The sequence below is a fragment of the Paramisgurnus dabryanus genome, chromosome 17 (assembly GCF_030506205.2).
Source record: "Paramisgurnus dabryanus chromosome 17, PD_genome_1.1, whole genome shotgun sequence".
Lineage (NCBI taxonomy): Eukaryota > Metazoa > Chordata > Actinopteri > Cypriniformes > Cobitidae > Paramisgurnus > Paramisgurnus dabryanus.
In genome coordinates, this window is record NC_133353.1 from 25693080 (window position 1) to 25714054 (window position 20975).

The window sequence follows — 20975 nt, forward strand, 5'->3', positions numbered from 1 at the left end:
AATGTTCTGTTTTAACAGTCGATGAGAAGGTATTTCATCTAATTCAGTACCTACTGTCACAGTATGTGATTTCGGACGCAGCCGAAAGGTTATGATCATTATACAGTGAGTTATACGACCTGCATCTTAAAGAGGTGTTGAATGGAAGGCATAGATCCAGGATGGCAGGAAATCTATTTAAAAAAGTCCTAGATTCTAGAGACCGCCTATGATTAGATGATCAATCATGTCATGTACTGTATACAGTTCTCAATATCTGCTCTTCATCCCACTGTATTTATATAAAAGTAGTTCAAAGTAGTTTGTTATTTGAAATGTTGGTAAAGTTTAATGTTTTGATTTCACAATCTTTTATGATTCATTTAACTGTATATCTAAAAAGCAACTGTACATCTAAAGTACAGTAAGTAGTTTTTAAGACGCTTTAATCTAAAGCAACCTCTACACTTATCACAGAGAAAATCCACCTGGAGTTAACTGGCAGTAAGTGCTTTGCCTTAAGGGTACAATGGATTGATTTGTGTAGGATTTCAACCTACAACTTTTTTGTTTATCAGCACAGATCTTTGAAAGAGTCATATCATAATTTTCCCCCCTAAGGTCCACTTCTTAGTCAAGGTTTCTTGTACTAAAAAGAGTCATAACTTAAGTTTTTATGATCTGTTTCCACTCTCTCTGTGATCTTTGAAAGGCTGTTTTTTGTTATTTTACCTTTGAGACCATTTTCTTATTAGCATGGAGAATGAGAACTACGTACAGTAAAAGCCTTTTTGCAGTGCCTGCACTACATTTTGTCAGTTTAAAATTATCCACATTGAAATTATCAGGGACTTTGTTAAAACATAAACTTCTGGCCCATGTTTTTAATCATAGGCTGCATTTGAAGCACAGGTGCTACCCCACAGCCATGATGGCATAACATTATGTTAATGAAATAGAAACTTATATTCTGCTACTATTGGTTTGAATTTGATCAAAAAAAAAGATTGCAGAACACAGATTTGTATTATTGGATCTTTTTTAAAGCAAGCTGTTTTTTTGCAGCTTCTTACTTAAAGTCCCCCTGAATTGAAAATGGGTGTGGCTTGTGTTTTTCACTGTGCGTTTCATTCAGAAATGGAACTGGCAGCAGACTGACAGTTTGAGGGGCGGAGTTAACCGACGGTCCCGCCTAAGCCGTCTAACTGATGTCATTAGAGAATGTTCGCTACAAGAGGGAATTTTCAGATTTTAAATCGAAGTTTATGAGGGCACATGAATTAAAAAAGACAAGAAATTGTTTACAATAAACACTGCAATATTACATATAAAAAAGAATTGTCCGTTTTGATTTCATTGGAAATTTAATCTGAGCAAGATTTCAATTTATTTATATTTCTTTCAAAGCTCACACAACACACGCTGTTTCTGCATTTCTGATGTTAATCTGGAGTACCTATAGAGTAGTATTACATCCTTTATATCTCCGAAGAGTCTTTAGTTTAATCAGATTTATAAAAGAAATATTAGCTTTACTGAATCTTTCCGATAACGTACGAAAAAATTAAGAAGGAGGAGTTACTACCGTGGGAGGAGCGAGTACGAGTCATGCAACACTATACAACACTGTTTAATTATGATTCACTACATGTTCGTGTCATTTATATAATATGCACGCGCCTATTTCCAACATAACACAGAAGTCTTACTTACCCCATGCAACTCATGACCCGGTTGGGAAAATCCAGCGCATCAAACACACAAGCAAAACTCCGCTGCTACCCCGGATAATAAACTAAATCCATTGTTTTCATAAGGGTGCATGGCTTTCTTCTCCTTACATCCAAAAACACACTTCTTCATTCGTGCCATTGTTGAGTGTTCAAATTAAACAAAGCTGTGTCGCGTGATAAGATGTTTGCAAGTTCTACCGTCTCCCGCTGATTGACGGGTGGGCGGGGTTTTCCGGGGGAAGTGCCCATATAAAGAAGTGATACGTATAGAAAACCCCTGAAACGTCAGCTGGACCTGTAATCAAAAAAACCTTTCCGAAACTAGTACGCTGGCGAAGTGCATTCGGCACAGAAATACTCTGTAACATGCCCAACTGCTTTTTTGACACTTTGCCTACGTTAAGTATGAAGAAACAACTCTATAACTGTGTTAATAAGTTAGAATGCTTGAAATACCATTGAACCCCCCTTTCAAATATTTTTTTTTAAAAATAATTTTATGATATTTTTTATTTTATGAATCTGTTACACCACACAAGCAATAGTTTAAAATTTTAAACATAAATTATTAAATATTATATTTGTTTATTAAATTCTATTTATTATGAAGTCTATATTATATTACAAGATAACATAGTCTCTGTTTTCAATTTTTTTGATGTAGAAAAGTTCACTGTAGTCCTCCTGAATATGTTACGTTTGATCTGAATGTCATGTAAATGTATGGCTTCGGGCAAAACAATGATTTAATTAAAATAAATTGATAGATTTGGGAAGTGCTTTAGAATAAACACTGCCTGTCAGATTTATGAATAATGTCATCTATTTGCTCGCTTACTGAATATAAATGAAACTTTAAATACTTTTGAGGGACAGAGGGCATTAGTAGTGGAATGATGAGTGAGGTTTTAGAAAGATTTGTTAAATATTCTCCTCCTCAGACCCTAGTTAGTGAGCTTTAGTACTCCTGAAGCATAAATCATCACAACAGCCCTGATAGTGTTTCAAGTCGCTGGTAATCACAGGCTTTGGCTCACCTCGGCTTGCCCTGCTGAACCCAGCCAAAACAAAGCTGTTTAGGAATGAACTACATCCTTTTGTATGTGGAGATGGCGGGATTATAAATCACTGGTTGTGCAGAAAAGAAGTCAGAACTTTTCAAGAATTTTGGAAGGATTCATTTGGAAGATAAACTGTGTAGGAAAATAGCATATCATGTGAATACTAATTTCTCAGACTGTATGATAATTACATTACTTACTGTTATGCATGCAGATCAAGTCACACTTATGTACATCCTGATCCACTCATTCTATTAGCAACCCTTAATGTTGCCTAGTTTACTGTAATTAAAACAATCCTATAAGTTGAAGAAGGTCCCCTGTTTGAGCCTTGGTTGGGTCGGGAGTTGGAGTGGAGTGGCCAAAAGGTCCCTCCCCCAACTGGTGTAGATCATTGTATTTATTAACCTGTGTGTAGATTAACTAGTTCTCGCCATGGATATAGCCATAGATGCTGGAGTGGTGTTAAGAAATAAATAATTAAACTGATTCATTCATTAATAATCAAATTAACAAGGCCAATTATTTTAGTATGCGTAATAAAAACAAATATCTTTTTCAACAGATATCATCTCCACTGAGATTTAGGAGCCTTTAAGGAATTAGCAAATCCAATATGTTTTATAAACTTTTTGGTTCACTCATTGGTCATTTTATTATTTATATCTTAGACATATTTTCTCATAAAAATACATAATTTCATATTTTTATGAGAAAATCCAAATATTGTATATTATATGCAATTAAATGGCTATCACTGCCTTTTAGATTTGGTGGATGGTGTTTTGTAAATCAGGTCCTATTTTTGTTCTTTCCGGTAGAGGTTTTATAATGAAACTTAAGCTACTATACCTTCTGCACTCATGAGTCCAGAAGCGAGAGCAGGTGTGCAACTGCAACCTGAATATGTTATTTCATAAGGAAGTTTGCGTTATATTACTGATGTCATAGTGATGTTGTCATGTCTGTGTGTGCTGTTATACCACTTAACTTTCACCCCCTCCTTTTGAGTGGGGGGGTGAAAAAGTGATGCACACCTTTAAATTAATATAATAATAATAATAATAATAATAATAATTTACACTGACGTGTCTGTAGTTGTTAATATTAAATAAAAACATAGTTATAGTTGCTAATTGTTTTTGTAAATAAAAATAATGCAATAAAGTATATATTTTATATTAAAAAAAACTATAAAATGAAAATGTTTCATGGCCAAAATGCTAAAAAATTAAAGCCATGAGACTCAACTAGTTTTGATACAAATTTCCAGTTAAAATAAAAAAAATTAGGTTTTTGTCACACTTTTTAGGGTGTTTTACAACACAGGCCACCAGGTGTCATTGGTTTGCTGGATACTATTGTCACAACTTAATAAATTACTGTCACTGCATTATTATTTCTGCAAAAAAAGGTTTTGAAATATAAGAGCTTATCAATGATATATAGAGGTTGTCAATATTATTTCAGGTTTAGAATAGGATATTATTGGTTTAATAATTACAAACTGAACAATTTGGGCCCACCTGTGGGCCTGTGTCAGTTAAGGGGTTTTAAAAAGGTTGTTTTTCTTGTGTAAATTTGAAATAACTATTAAACTGTACATACAACAGAAGTAACACCAGAACAGTATATTCTTCAATATAAGGTGCTTTACGTTGCGATACTAGAACCATTTAATGCTAAATGCTTCAATAAAGAACCTTTAACATCTAAAGAACCTTTCTGTTGCACAAAAGGTTCTTTGTGGTAAAAAAGGAGATTCAGATTTTAAAAATGAAATAAAGAAATGGTTCTTTAAAGAACCGTTAAAAGGGACTTTTTCTGGATATTATAATAGAAAACCTGAACAACGTTTGCTCTAGCACGATGGATGCCGTTGCTCCCATACGAAAAAAGAGAATCAAAGGAAAAACGCCAGCTCCATGGTATGACCATCATACTGCAGCCCTTAAAAAAGTAGCTAGAAAAATGGAAAGAAACTACCGAAACACAAAGTTAGAAGTATGGCGTTCAGCATGGAAAGAGAGTGTTCAACACTACAGACAGGCTATTAAAACCGCCAGATCTACCCATCTCAGTACGCTTATTAAAGAAAATCTTAACAACCCTCGTTTCCTCTTTAGCACAGTTGCGAAACTGACTAGAAACAAAGAACAAACAGAAACCAATAGTAAATTCCAACACAATAGTAACGACTTCATGAACTTCTTTACTAACAAAATTATTTCTATTAGGGAAAACATAGAAACTACGCAAGCAGCCACCACTCAACCCAATAGTACATTTACCACTAGATTATCATACGAACATCTTGAGTCATTTAAACCTACTACAATAGAAGAGCTCTCTAAATTAGTAACGTCATCTAAATCATCGTCCTGTATATTAGACCCCATTCCCACAAAATTACTAAAAGAGGTATTTCATGTAGTGTCCGACTCGGTACTAAATATCTTTAACTCATCGCTAGAATTAGGATACGTTCCAACAGCTTTCAAACTAGCAGTTATTAGACCGCTCATTAAAAAACCAAACCTTGACCAGGGAGATCTTAATAACTTTAGACCAATCTCAAATCTACCTTTTCTTTCTAAAATATTAGAAAAAATAGTGGCAAGCCAGCTACGCACATTCATAGCGAATAATAATACATATGAAAAGTTCCAATCAGGATTCAGGCCCCACCATAGCACAGAGACAGCGCTGCTTAGAGTTACAAATGACCTCCTATTAACATCCGATCGTGGTGAAATCTCAATCCTTATATTACTAGACCTTAGTGCAGCCTTTGACACAATAGATCACAGAATCCTACTCAATAGACTAGAAAACTATGTTGGCATCAGTGGTCAGGCGTTAGCCTGGTTTAGATCGTATCTAACCAATCGATATCACTTTGTTTATGTAAATGAGGAAGAGTCACATCACTCCCCCGTTACATACGGCGTACCTCAGGGATCAGTTCTAGGCCCTATCCTATTCTCGTTATATATGTTACCTCTAGGAGACATTATCAGGAAACATAACATAAGTTTTCACTGCTATGCGGATGATACCCAGCTTTACATCTCGTCACATCCTAGCGAAACCCACCAGTTTGCTAAGCTAACAGACTGCATTAGTGATATTAGGGACTGGATGGCACATAACTTTCTTATGCTAAACTCCAATAAGACAGAGATACTTATTATTGAACCAAATCGCTCCAAACATAATATGTCAGATTACAAGTTGCCCATAGATGGCTGCACGGTGGTGCCATCTTCCACGGTTAAGAATTTAGGCGTAATGTTTGACAGCAATCTATCTTTCGATAGTCATATCTCCAACGTCTGCCGCACAGCATTTTTCCATCTTAGAAATATCTCAAAAATACGCCATATGCTGTCTGCATCAGATGCAGAAAAGCTTATCCATGCTTTTATGACCTCTAGATTAGACTATTGTAACTCGTTACTCGGGGGATGCCATGCAAATCAGGTAAACAAGCTACAGCTGGTTCAAAACGCCGCCGCAAGAGTGCTTACTCGATCTAAAAAGTATGACCACATTAGTCCAATTCTGGCATCTTTACACTGGCTACCAGTTAAATATCGCATACAATTTAAAATATTACTAATCACCTACAAAGCCTTAAATGGCCTAGCGCCCTCGTATATAAAAGAACTACTATCAGAATACAATCCACCACGTAAACTGCGATCACAAAATTCGGGTTACTTAATTATCCCTAGAATATCAAAAGTGTCTAAAGGTGGTAGATCCTTTTCCTACTTAGCCCCTAAGCTCTGGAATGATTTACCAAATAATGTTCGAGTATCAGACACAGTCGATCAATTTAAATCTAAACTTAAGACATTCTTCTTTAACAAAGCATTCACATAGAATGTCCAGTAAATGTACTTTTCCCGCAGTAGTTATTTTGTCTAGAACAAAGCACTCACATACCTCATACGGGTAATTTACTCTTGCCGCAATAGTTAGCCTGTCTGGAACCGAGCTGAATTAAACCACTATAATGTATGACACTTGCATTACATGCGAACGGCCCCTACGCTAATAGAATTCTGTTTTTGTCTCCCTGTCTCGTCCTCGACTCTGAGGACAATGAGACAAACAGACCCAGTTCCTGTTGCTGTGAAGGTCATCGCACCACTGATCAACTGGCTGTCCTTCAACGTGACGCCCAACCGATGCGCGACCAACGGCCACCGGCTGAACCAGTTTAATCCGCTTACACGCTTCCTATCCCTACCGTGTCTATATATTATAAATATAAATATTAATCTCTCCCTAGGGTTTTTTGTCCTTTTAGGATTTTTTCCCATTGGGTTTTCTCCTAGGGGGTTTTTTAGTCCCAGGGAGAGTCAGCCAACTTTGGCTTAACTTAGCACTTTACTGTATACGTTACATTATTAATATGCTCGCTTACACGGTTTTTTATCCTTAGCCGCTATATTCTACTTCTTATACTATGTATTGATTTTCAATGTTCTCCTCTACATCTACTCATGTAAAGCTGCTTTGCAACAATTAACAATTGTGAAAAGCGCTATATAAATAAAATTGAATTGAATTGAATTGAAAGTACTATAATTTGGTCCCCAGTGCTTCTATAAACCTAGAAAACGTGAAAAGGACAACAATGGTAAACCATTTTCTGCAAGCATGTGAGAAAATAGGTCATTGAAATTGGGCTCCTCTTGTGATGTCAGAAGGGGATAATACCGCCCCTTAATCTGCACTATCCAACCACGACACTGTCATTTACTGCAGAGATCAGCTCATTTGCATTTAAAAGGACACACCCAAAACGCATTTTTGCTCACATATACAAAGTGGCCATTTTAACATGCTATAATACATTATCTATATTGCAATTTTGAGCTAAAACTTCACATACTGTGCGTACTATGGGGACACCAAAGATTTATTTGACATCATAAAAAAGTCTTGTGAATTGTCTGCTTTAACTAAATGGTTCTTTGAGGAACCACAAATGGTTCCTCTGTAAACCGCTGTGTTCTATCCATGTGTTTAGTTTTGATGTTGGAATTTTGTTTTCGAGTCCAAGCTGCTCGTGAATAGATCTGAGTCAAAAAGTTCTGTGTGTTTGGACCCAGAAATGTTTTGTTGCGTGTGATGTCAGACGTAATAAGCAGATTACATAACTATGGAAAGATGTCATTTTCTTTGTTCTTTGCAAATGTTACATTTTGCATTTCTGATTTGTTGTTCTACAGCAAACAGGATTTTCACAATGATGGACCACACAAAAATAGGCCATACATATTTCTCTTACCTGCATGAAACAATTCATCATTGTTAATTAACTCATCCGATACAATGAAGTAAACCAGTGCAACACATGCTCTGTTTATGCCATGAGGGTTTAATCTTAAGACTATCCGCTTTTCCTCACAGGTCACAAAGATAATTCAACAGGTCACCGTGGGGAATAAAGGTTTCCTGTTATGTTGATTTTTAACATTAAAGAATGTGTTAGCTACATAAACCAGACACCCATCTGCCCAGTAATAATTTTTTTACCATTCAATAGACTGTGGCATACTGTAGTTGCTTGTATGGAGAAGATACAGTACCGTACCAGCAAACCTTTGCCCTAATCAACAAATCTTTACGTTTAATGTTTTTTGCAATTTTTGCAATTCAAAAGCAGGTCACGTTGGATCTGTGTGTACATGTTTAGAAACTATTCGGACAGGTTGTGAATCATATTTTTTGTACATTCCCTTAAGGCCCCGAACTGACAAACTGTGTTTATGGAAGTGAGAGTCACTTTTTTGTTTTCTATCGGCAGTGAGCGTTTTGCGCGCTGTTTATGCGCCTGCTTCGCGTTCTCCAGGAGCACTCTGAATGCCTAAAGTTGAGATAAAGTCAACCCCTGACCGAAAAAGCACCCAACGTCATTCACGTTTTTTCCATTGTCCGATCGAATGAATGGAGAGGCAGGCCTTCTGTTGTAGTGACAGAAGTTTACAGTTGCTTTGACGATTGCAATTACTGCCCTGTCTCCTGCATTTTTTCAACAAAAAAGCAGCACTTATCGTGGGTCAGTTGTGTTTTTTTATTCAGTCCAGCCAATCATAATTTAGCTGCATCCAGCTCTGACTCTTAGCATCGTGTTTGACAATAAGATACTCTCATGGGTGTCAGAACCATTATATGTGGGTGGGACAAGACACACACTTTTTAATACCAATGATATTGGACCCACTCATTTTTTCTTTAATTTAGCGCATATGTTCACTTGTCAGAGTGCCTTCAGTGAGGTCAAATCCATTCCACTAGAGGAATTCCCTAAAAATTCCGGAAACTTCTGCTTCCTCAAATCCATTTGGTTCGGGCTAAAGGGGACGCAGCTATTGCCAAATCTTGAGAGATGTTTGGTTTAGGGTTAGGTTTGGAGGTAGAATTAGGATGAAAACAATGGTTCTGACTAGATATGATTGGTGCGGGGATAGGTTTGGGGGTTAGGTTTAGAATGCAGTGAGACTTTGGCCATAGCTGTATCCCTTCTAGCCAAAACCAATTCATTCCCCTTGGCTCATTTACTGTTTAAATAATTTAAATTTGCACGACCGCAACACAACAAGATAAACAAACCTTTTAGGCTTGTTTAATTTAAAAGGCACCAAAATACAAGAAAAAGGCATCTACTTCAGTCAATGTTTTGGACATACACACTTTTTTGCTTACGACACCCAAATTTTAATTTAAACAAAAAAATGTACATTTTAATTTAAACTTTGTCGCACATGCATTCTAGCTATGTTTGCACTGTTTGCTTCTTCTTGTTGACAATGACAACAATGGCAATTTGTCAATTTTTTTTAATGACAATCCCTAGTTTCGCCCAAAGCCATTTAAAGCAACAAGTTTTCTTTCCATGCAAAAGAAATTATAAAATCAGAAAGGTCTGATAACACAGACAGTTTGTCATTGTGATAAATCAAGATGGTCAAAAACATCTCGGGTAATCATTTGTTCTTGTTGCTGTTTTCCTCTAGACGTGGAGCACAAGGACGACGAGGGTGGAGACTCTGTCAAGAATGAGGTAAATACTGTCTTCCTGTTGAGTTGTTGTCTGTGATGTGTATGTGCGTACAGTTTTTGTGTAGTGTGAAAATTCAACAACCATGCCTTTTCGCAAATTGCGCAACATATCCAAAGAAACCTTCCAAGACGTTTCCAGCAAAACCTGTTTTTTTTTCCCAAAAAGCCACTTGAATGAGAATGAAATGGTACCCTAATGATGACTAGATCAAATACACTTGGTCGTCTGGTTTAAAGGATGGTCCCTGTTTTCCACTGGCTTTGTCCAGATGAGAAATTACAAGGTTTATCCATCCATTCTGATCCTCTTAGCACCAGTGAGTGCTGTAGTTTGATAGTCAGAGATCCCTGTCATCCCCCACCAGCCCCCCAAAATCTGCCTCTTTTTTTTCTTCAATTAGGATCGCAGAGACAGATAAGCGAAATGGAAAATTACAGATAAAATTTTTCTTTACATTTTTTTGTTTTGTCCATTTAAACAGGGGGCTCGAGGGAGGCTCCGTGGGGGAGTGGGCCGGGAAGTCAGCCTCCGTCAAAGACCCATGCCCAGAGTAACCTTCCAGGCCGGTGACCCTTATTACATTAACAAGAGGACCAGAGAGGAATTGCTGGCGAAGTGGAAGTTGGAGGTGAGTACCACTTCTCTCCACTCTCCCAAAGGAAAAGCGATAGGGAGCCTGTCAGCATTTCTATTAAAGCCGTAATGTTTGCCAGGCAGACAGTGTGGCGAATAAACTCGATGAAAGCCAAGTGTATTTGATGAGTCATTTGATATCTCACGAAGGTACCATTTATTTCATGAGCCGTCTCGCTCGCTGCTTCTCTAACTAAAATATTATTTTTTTCAAAGCTGTAACTGCTGCAAGGTACACTCTTATTAGTCAGTCCCTTCAGAAAAATGTGTTTATGCGATCGCATGATTTAATGCATAATAAGCCAAAGTCTGCATATTTATGCGGGGGCCACATTTTTTTATTGCATAAATTGCAGATTTCTGCTCGCAAAATATGCCGGGCTTGCATGGTTTATGTTGCATTTACTTCACACATGTGCAGCCATGTCCCATGCTGTCATGGGAATGTTAGGAAGTGACATAATTACGCGACGTGAACATCAATGAAAAGTATTTGCAAGTTCCCGCGATTTTGGCGAGTTCCCGCAATTTCATTGCATAAAATTTCTTATAAAACGGTTAGTTCCAATCCGTGATTCTGATTGGTAAATAGTAGTGCTTCGGTTTGTTTGTTTTTATTTGAGCTTTCATGCATTTTACACATTGGAACACATTTTTGTTCATGGTCAGGGACTATTTTGTCTAGCGGAAGGAATGCTTTTATTGATCTAACTTCATGAAAGTTGCACTAATATTTTTTTTACTTTAATATTGTGTGGCAACCGTTTTATAAAAGCAATAAGGTACTTGAGGCAACAGCCTCTCGTACCTTAAAACTTACATAAATATCCCGCATATTCTATTGCATTTTTAAGAAAACAGCAAGATCAAGGATTTTTGAATGCAACAATCACAAACAAATGATGCATTTTTCTGGAAGGACTGAATAGTAGGATATAAGTGGTCAGTGTTTTAAAGTCACAATCTCATTTATTGATTTCCATCACAGCTAATATTTAACATGTATGACACTCTATCTTATCCAAGCAAAAAAATTAAATAAGTGATAAATCATTTCTTTATTTTTGCTAGTTTTCATTTGTTGGTAGCTCCACCTTTCGTCATATCTAATTGGTCCAAATTTCCTCTACACATTACTGAATATTAAACATAAAAGATGCTTTTATTGACTGTGGATTTAGCTTCGTTATGTGGACAATAAAAAAAAATTCATGTTTGAATATTGTCATGTTATGCCTGGTTTGGACACTGTATTGTGAAACTCGATAATCTACCATACTGGCAGCAGGAGACAAAAGTCCAAAACTTGACTGCATGAGTTAAAGCAGTTTTGAATTCTTTAGTAGTCTGTATATTTGTTGACCGGTATACGTATGTTGCATAGCTTTTGCACAGGGAGGAAATTGTTGTGATGTGTTTTGACCTAAAAGGTGAAGTGTGTAATTTCCGCGCCATTAGCTTCACCAAAAGGGATTGTAAAAATTAAGACAACAGGTTTCACCTCAGATTCACCCCAGTGGTTGAGCCATAGTTGGTAAGGGGTACTTGTGCTAAAGTGTAGCTGTTCAAGTGTGCATGATACAATGGTTAGTTAGTGTTTTGTATTTTGAGGAAATGTATTTTGAGAAACAACTAAAGAGTTGATGTAGATATGCAAAAGTGGGTCTGGCATGATTTCTTGTTGATTTTAATGAATTCTGCCTAAAAAATCGTTATTTCTAAATGATCTGAGGGCTTTACATAAAAAAGCATCTGTATCGTATGCGTTGAGAGCATTTTCTCATCATCTCATTTTTGATGGAGGTGACATTTAGCGGCTTTTGCATGTGAACTCTTCATGTTGTCTATCTTATAAATTTAAAGTGCTTGTTAACATGCTGGGTGTTTACGCTTGCGAAGATCAATCTATGAATGGTTTAATTTTAGATTCTGTGCATTTAACTGAATGGGCAAACATATTTTAAAATTTAAAAAATTACATGCATCACCTAAGGCAATATTTGTAGTCTGTAATAATAACAAGCATTTAGATTATTCATTTAGTAGTTATTAGTAGTCATTTTAGCCAACATGGTGGTGGCTTAGGATTTTCCTAAGAGCAATTTAATGTACGATGAGAATCTCTCTGTTACATAATGTTCTGTTGCCTTGGTAACCAAAGGGGGACGACCGTTCGACATCAACCCCCCTGCCCCCACCGACTTCTTTTCTCTTTCCTCTCCACACCGCATTTGAGGAAAATCCATAAAAGTGTCAGAGATTCCAGAAATATGGGCAAATTAGCCGGACACACAGTTGTCTCGTGAGTGAGCGTCGTAAAATTCCAGAGTAATGGGCGTTTCGCATTCTTAACCCGGAGAGCTGGAATTCTCCAGCATAAGCATGGGAATTTTTTCCTCTGAATAGGCACATTGTGGAAGAGCGCAGATCGTAACATGTCATATTTTTCAATTGACTCTCCAAAGGTTTGTACAGTCATGTTTTCTCAAAGCTCATGGCAGTGAACGCGACAATGCAGCAGGAAACTGTAGTGGGCCTTTGCTATTTCCTTCCTTTGGCTTTAAAGACCGGGTTGCATACATTCAGCACAGCATTGTCAGTTTAAAAGAGGTGGGGGGGTGCTGGAAGAGAAATCGAACCCTGCCTGCTTTCACTTTCTGCATGTGAAGGGCCGACCGTGGCTCTTTTATTTATTTAGACAAGCACACGGAGCTCCCAGCCTGACTCTGCACCCATCTCTCTTCCCCGCTCCCTCGCCGCTCTCCGCAGTGAAAATGAACTCCGTACAATGGATATGAGGGTGAAGATGAGGTTTACAGCAAATTTCCAACGCTGCTTGCAAGACAGCCTCCTGGCCGGTCGCCAACATTCTGCAAGTCCTCTCTAGCCAACCAGAATTCCTGTTGGGAACCACCTGACCCTGAATTCCCAGACAAAGAAATGTTCATGCTTTCTCTTTTTTTTCTTTCTAATTTTTTCTTCACCAAGCCAAGAGTGGGGCTGGAAAAAAAGCAACTCACACGTTGGATTTAAAGTGCAGAGTGCAGGCGTGTATGGGTAGGTCGGCTGTCTTGTTTGTTGTTGATAGCGCAGGGGACAGTGTGCATGTCTGAGTAGAGTTGCTGGAGGAGGAATATGCTGACTTCAGGTATTTCCAGGAGACTTGTTACGGACCATCTGCCCCGAGTAGTTTAAAGGAAACCCGTCTCTTAAAACCAGCATGCCGGACCGGGCTTAAAACATAATCTGGAGTGCAAGTACACAACAAAATGTTTTGCTTTATGTTATAACATGAATGCAATGTTTTGTGTGCATACGGCAAGTCTGTGGCTTTGTTTACGTTGAAAAGTTTAAAGTCTGTTTTACATGGACTGTAATCTGACTGTGCACTTTTTTGTAATACTGCTAGAAGATAACACGTATCAGCTCGATCTAATGCTAAATGAGATTCACTTGCATTGCTTTTAGTTTTGCATTTGTATGTAAAAACAACAAAAATGTGCTTTACTCATTCTGTCAGATTTGGGTCAGCAAGGTAAACACATGAATTGGCTGCAGTTGTCGCTTGTGTTGAATCGGAAATGCGGTGCCTGTCTTTTTAAGGATATGCAAATATGAATGAACCGAATGAACCCAAGAACCGCGTGTGATTAGCGCGCTGCCATGGCTCACTCCAACTCTCAGTCAGGGCTGCACAGACACAAGCAAGCAAACTTTTGCTGTTCTGTCGTGTATACACGATTATAAGGAAGTAACACATGAAATAAAAACATTTTGAACAGCTTCTAGAAATAATGAGAAGCTTTAAAAAGCTTAAACATAATGCACTTTGACTTCCTTAGCATGCATGCTCTGAGCCTCTCCAATCTTGCTTCTTATCTGGAGACGTTTAATGGACCCAGCACAGTCGCAAATAAATGCATCCTCTAATCTGTATTTAAAGTGAACAGCCTTTGTTTGGTTACTCGCAAAGTCACATCAAATAAATGCGATTGTCACAGAGTGACGAAAGCCATTTATACAGAGTCCCCATAGGAATTTCGGCGTGCACTGTGACTGCAATCATTTAAACTAAATGAATTCTAATTGTTTCCTTACATTGCTTGAAGTTTCGGAGAATGCATTATTTATCTGCTTGTTTTTACTATTTTTATCGACACAGTGATACTCATGTTGTATTCAACAGGCTTGGTTGGTGTCAGGGTGGTTTTTACACTTATAACCATGTGAAAATGAACAGTTTATTTAAATAATGGTCTATTATAGCAGCTATATCACATGAACAGCACGTGAGTCACATTTAGATGACCAAACATGCATTACGGACTTCAATGCAAATTGTACATGAGGTGGTTAGATTTTATTGATACTAACTGTACATCCACTAGGAATTTGCCAGAGGCGTTTTCTTGGAAAGACGGCTGTATTAGGAATAATCACTGTAATGACGTGAAAAGCTTAAGGCCATGGGTGTTACTTTTTAAATATATAATTCTCTTAAAGACCTTGTGTATCTGTAATGGCATACACCAACAGTCTTAAAAAGGACTCTTCCTATAACAATGTTATAGATCTTGTTACAGAAGTGAAATAACTAAAGTTAGTCCATCATTTAATATTAGAAGCCCTTTGTGCATTACTTTCAGTTCTGTATTTTTACTGTTCTGACCTTCTACTACCATACTAGCAGGACAGCATTTTAATGTTTCCGCCTAAGCTTTTTTACAATATTCAGCAATTTTTTTATTGTTTCCTATGGCAGCACCGAGTGTTTATTCCATGGGCGGTGCTAGAGGTGGGCTAGCGGGGCTTGAGCCCCGGACCTATTTTGTAAAGCCCCGATTGTTATAATATGGGCGTCACTAATTTTAATCTGTTAAAATATTTTCTATTACAGCCGAACTGTAATCTCTCGTCAAGATCTGTCAACTTGCTTGTTTGATTATTTAGGTAAACGGTTAAAAACGCGTGTTATAGACCTTTCTTTTCCCTTCCAAAGCGCGTGAGAGGTAGCGCGTCTTTCGTTGCTACGCAACCATGAGCGCGCTCTCCGTGACGGCGAGTAAACTGAATGCGTGATCGGATTTAAATTGCTCATATGCACCACACGTCAATCATATCATTGCCACCATGCAATCAGTTAATCTTGTCGGGACTTTGGAGTTTTCGTCTAGAGAAGATGTTACTCTGTCTGTGGGGTTACTCAGCTGTTACTCAAAGAGCTGCGCGGGGTTAGTTCACGCCAAGTCACAGCTTCAATGGCAACACCTCAAATACTGTAGAGATGGTGATGTAACACATACTAAACACGGATTAAAAATAGAGTCATCAGTGCCCAGGTTAAGAAAAGAGGAAAGATGAGGAGAAAGGTGCAAAAATAAAAGACTGTATGCTATGAAGCTCACTCATCTCAATATAAGAATTGTATGAAGTATATATCATTATTTTGCTTGCTGTGTCTGTGCTTAAGTTACTAATAGAGCAGTAGCCTTATTCAGTTTTACAGAGATTGAACATAACCAAGTCAAGTCTGTAACTTAAAAAACCCTAAATAAATCAAAACAGAAACACTACCTGGTTGCAGAAAATGTATTATCATTAACTTTAGTGCCAAATTTTAATATAAAGTTATTTAAGATAAGGTTAAGAAAATATTTATACTGTTAAATATACAGTGCAATATAAACGGTGCTTTCTGTGGTAAATAATAGAAAAATATGTAATTTACAGAAATATTGTGTATTTTATGTTAAAATAGCTTTGTAGCCCTGCAACGAGATGTCAATCTTGGGTTTGAGATCCAGGAACATATCCTGGATGAAATTTGTATTTATCCTGGATGAATTAAGAGATGAGTGTGAAAGGGGGAAAATATGACATTAAAAAGAAATTCAACAAGAAAAATTAAGATGTATATTAAAGAGAGAACAGTTGTGGATAAAATAAAGGAACAATGAATTAAGTGGAGAGTAAAAAAGAGCCAATATGTTAAAAAAAAAACTGTTAGTCAAAGTCATGGGGGAGTAGTGTTAGGGTTACCAATATTTTTCAAAATATATTATTTTGTGTTCTGCAGAAGTCATACAGGTTTAAAATAACAATTAGTGGAGAAAAAGATGACAGAATTTTCATTTTGAGGTGAACTACTTTGATATCAGTGTAAAGTGTTCTCAGTTTAACTCAGTGGAACATTGTTATTTTAATGAGGACTATTAAAAAGTTAATCTGGCAAAAATAATACCACTTAGAAAACGTTTATCATGTTTAAGCTATTAAAAGTGTATTTTTTACACATGCTAGGATGTCTTTGGGCTAAGCCCCGGATATCCACTGACCCTAGAACCGCCCCTGGTTTATTCCACGCTGAACGCAAAGCATTTGGCATTTTTAACATTGCCCAGAGTTAAAAAATGTTTAACTTTGTGGTTAAGATGCTGGATTTGTCAATAGCTATGTTGCCATCCATCTATTTTTGTGCGCATTTTGGAGTTACGGTTAAAAACTGCTTGATGGTAACGCCAAGATGCGCATAAATTCGAAAAAAAATGTAACCAATAAATAAAACGTATGCCCTCAATTGTGTTGAATACGCAACTATGGATGTAAACAACATAGCTAATGTCACTTTTCATGCAGCTGTCCAATCACAGTAGAGGCTGGGCGGGACAGATACCAAACTAACCAACCGCTGCATCGTACAATGACTGATTAACAAATTAGAATGACCATCAGCTAAAGAAACAATGCCAAGTGCCCACTGTTTTTTAAAAAGCGGCTGGCATTTACCAATGCATTTAAATGCTTTGATGGACACAAGGCCTAAGTCTTTAAAGGCTTGTGTATCTGTAATGGCATGATCACTGAGAGCCAATGTTGACATTTGAAATCACCTAAACAAACACCCCATACCCCAATAGAATCTGGACCTTCTTTTGATATACCCGCCCCACACATAGGCAACCCTGGCAACGATGTTGGTTAGTAGACACGCCCTTACTGCTGATTGGCTACGAGTGTGTTTTGGTACTCGGCCCGACTTATCCAAATAATTTCTCAAAAATCGTGCACCCCACCTTTAAGCGCTGTATTATGTTCATATATGTGAAATATGGAAATAGAAGATTTACACTGCAGGAATGCTAAATAGTTGTGTTTGAAAATGTCTGCAGGATATTTGTCGTAAATGATGGACTAAGTTGACCCTGTTGAAAAGACCAGCTTATAGACCAACACCAATTCCCATGCTGATTTATGCTGGTATGGTGCTGGTCAGGCCGGCAGACCACTATTACTATACCTAGGGGGTAAAAATGGTTTTAAATCTATAAACTATGCTGTTGACCGGCAATGGTGGAATTTCTTCAGCTAGCAAGGTTCTCTTTATATATTTGTTGTTTAAACCTGCATTTGACCCTTTTTTACAGCATGCTTTTTGTATATAGTATTTCATAATTCATTGCTTGGCTATTGACTAGACAACTTTGACCTTTCATTGCATGTCTAAAATTTATTCAGCACACAATAAACCCTAAAGGAACTCAGTTTTGTGCATTATCGTCTATGTTTGTTGTGCATTTATGTTTGTTGTGTTTTTCTTAAGATTAGGGTATTATATTCAATGCTCTGCAGACGTATAGTTTCACATATCAACATACGTTTCTTTTATGCAATCTGTGGTGGATGACCTATTGCTCTGAACTGTACGAGTTTGTTGTTTCTCCTGAGTTGGGAAGTGTGCTGTGGTTTTGTTTGATAAAGACTGTAAAGTACTGTACTTTCGAACCCTCCCCCTTTCCTCTCATTTCCCCTCCCTCAATTTCAAGAGCCAGACCTGCTACATTGAGGCCCTCGAAGAGGGGCGCATTTACAGCTAGAAAAATGGCCAGAAGCAAACTTCCACATATAGCTGCCGCACTTTCCTCTCCTCCCCTTCTTACAGTTTTGGGTAGGAAAGTTTATTTATTTTCGATTTTCTACCTTTCCCTTAAAGGATTATTTCACAAAAATAAGATTTTGTAATTATTCACAGACCATCGTGTTTTCTAAATCTCTACTTTTTGGAAACCTGAGAATAAAGTTTAAATAAGGTATTAGTTGGTCTTTTCCATGCAATTGGGGTGAATAAGGACAAAATCTTTGACTGTAAGCATTACAAACTACACAAGCATTGTAGAATTATCATAAAATTGTTTCACGTGACGTGCAAGTCGAATTTTAAAATAAAATAAAAAAAGTTGGAAAATAAAGTTATTTATTTAAAGGTTGACTGCCGTAGCTTGCGATGAGTTGTTCCTTAAACGTGTCAAATGTTGTCATTGAATTTGGTGATCCAGCTTATATAACCTGTGCAAAAATCAGACATTTCTTTATGTGACATTAAAGGTGCCATAGAATAAAAAACTATATTTAGGCATAAATAAAAAATAAGAGCTCTGTACATGGTAATGACATATCGTGAGCCTCAAACGCATTTCTGCCAAAGCGAGCATTTTTGTTTATTTTCATCTGCTAGCAAGTAAATGCGATGCATGCAGAAAGCGGTTGTATCAGGGAAAACACAGCGTAAGAGACAGAAGACGAGCGTGTGTTTAGCCATGCAAAACCCAGTGTCCTCTCTACTGAACATGTTGATCAGTTGATTTTTTTTTAAGAAAAATTACTGCAGCACTTGTTTGACTGTTAGATTTGATGTTGTGTGACAGATCAAATGCTTAAGTTTACCAGCTTTATTTTTTATATTAATTTATTTTTCAAATAATGTTTTTTTAAAACTACCCCAGTGATTGTCACTATTGCACATTTTGCCACAAAATACGGAAAGACTTTTGTCTTTATTTAAAAAAGTGTATTTTGTGTTAGTTTGTTGTTGTAAATGTTCCAATTAGGACAGAGGTTGTGTCATTTTCAAAGAGTTCAAGTAAATGTTCATGTTATATATTTTGGTTGCATTTGTAAGTAAAAATGTAACTGCTTAACTACAGTAGGGATGTAATATAAAAATATCAATAAATTAATAGAATTGTATTGAATCCTAATCGCATCGAAGAAGTGTTTAAAGCATCGGCAAAAATTGCATGGATGAAAAATCGATTTTGTATTGAATAGCAATTATCTGTCCGATTTACACCCCTACTAGTAACGTTAGCTTGATATGCTTTAGCTATGATTTAAACTAAGGTAATCTACTTGTTATTTATATTACATAATATCAGAAATAAACTACTCTTAAAGGACTTTTTGTTATTGATTCTTTGCGCAAGCTTACCAGAAGTTACGTTTGTTCCACGAAACACATTTGTTTATGTTGTTACTGCTGAGACCGTCTATAGATACTTGAAAAATTTACTTGAGCAGCATCTATTGTCCACCTCTGGTCTTCATTCAGTGTTATTGCATGGAAAAGATTAATCAGCACATTAAAGGCGGGGTGCATGATCTCTTACAGCCAATGTTGATATTTGAAATCACCTAAACAAACACGCCCCTACCCCAATAGAATCTGGACCTTCTTTTGATAGACCCGCCCCACACATACGCAACCCAGGCAACGATGTCGGTCAGTAGACACGCCCCTTACTGCTGATTTGCTACAGGTGTGTTTTGGTACCTGGCCCGACTCCCTTTTCCAAAGTGTTTTTCAAACATGTGGATGAGTGAATGATGCCACAATTGTCATTATAAGGGTCAACTGTTTTTTTTTTGGAGAAAGCCAATGTTTTTTTTTTACTCTCTGTTAATCTCTGAATATGATATATGGTACCTGTATGTTGCCTAGGGTATTAGCATAGCTATCTCTTATTTGTGTTACATTTTGAAGTTGATTATTTTGCATAAATTACAAATTCTCTGAGTTTACTGCTACAAGCAGATTGCTTTTAGTCTTTATCACATACTTTAGGGCGAATTTGTGTTGAATGTAAATTGTGCACATTTTGTGCCAACACGGCCATGTCAGATAAAATCAGATATGGGAAGCATAAGCTAATTTACTTAGATTCTCAGATCTATATTATCTTATGATTAAGTTACATTTATCTGCTTGGCTTGAAACACAGATTTAGGAGCGGGTGGTATAATTACATTATTGGTATAAGTAATTTTATATCCATGGGAACTATCATGATATCATTTTTTTGTGGTTTACACAGTAAAATATTCATGAGGTGATGATTATTGGAATAAGAAGTTAAATAGCATCTATTGTCTGATTCACGTTTTTACATTTCCTTTAGTGTGTCGGTATGTATTAGCACATGTTAACGATATGCAAACGGTAACGATGACGCGAGTTATCGTCTCCAACGTAATAAACGTACAGATTAGCTGGCCAATCAAGGACACAGCGCTTTTCAAATCCATGCGTTTCAGTGAGAGAGTGAAATCTAGAGCTACAAAAATGTACGGTATGTGGAAAATAATGTATTTTTTAACCATAAACCACGCGAACACATTGTATTATACCAAATACACAAAATAACATTTTTTTAG

At 37.0% G+C, this 20975-nt stretch overlaps 1 protein-coding gene across 9 annotated transcripts in view; it reads left to right on the plus strand.

Annotated features, from left to right (window-relative positions):
- The window catches only part of dnmt3ab (DNA (cytosine-5-)-methyltransferase 3 alpha b), a 66403-nt gene that overhangs the window by 16216 nt on the left and 29212 nt on the right, over positions 1–20975 (plus strand). For 5 of the 9 annotated variants that reach the window (XM_065288490.2, XM_065288492.2, XM_065288493.2 and 2 more), the window contains 2 exons: positions 9808–9854; positions 10336–10482. In XM_065288490.2, the coding sequence (XP_065144562.2) occupies positions 9808–9854; positions 10336–10482 (194 nt within the window). The other 4 variants (XM_065288495.2, XM_065288496.2, XM_065288497.2 and 1 more) reach the window with 4 other exon arrangements.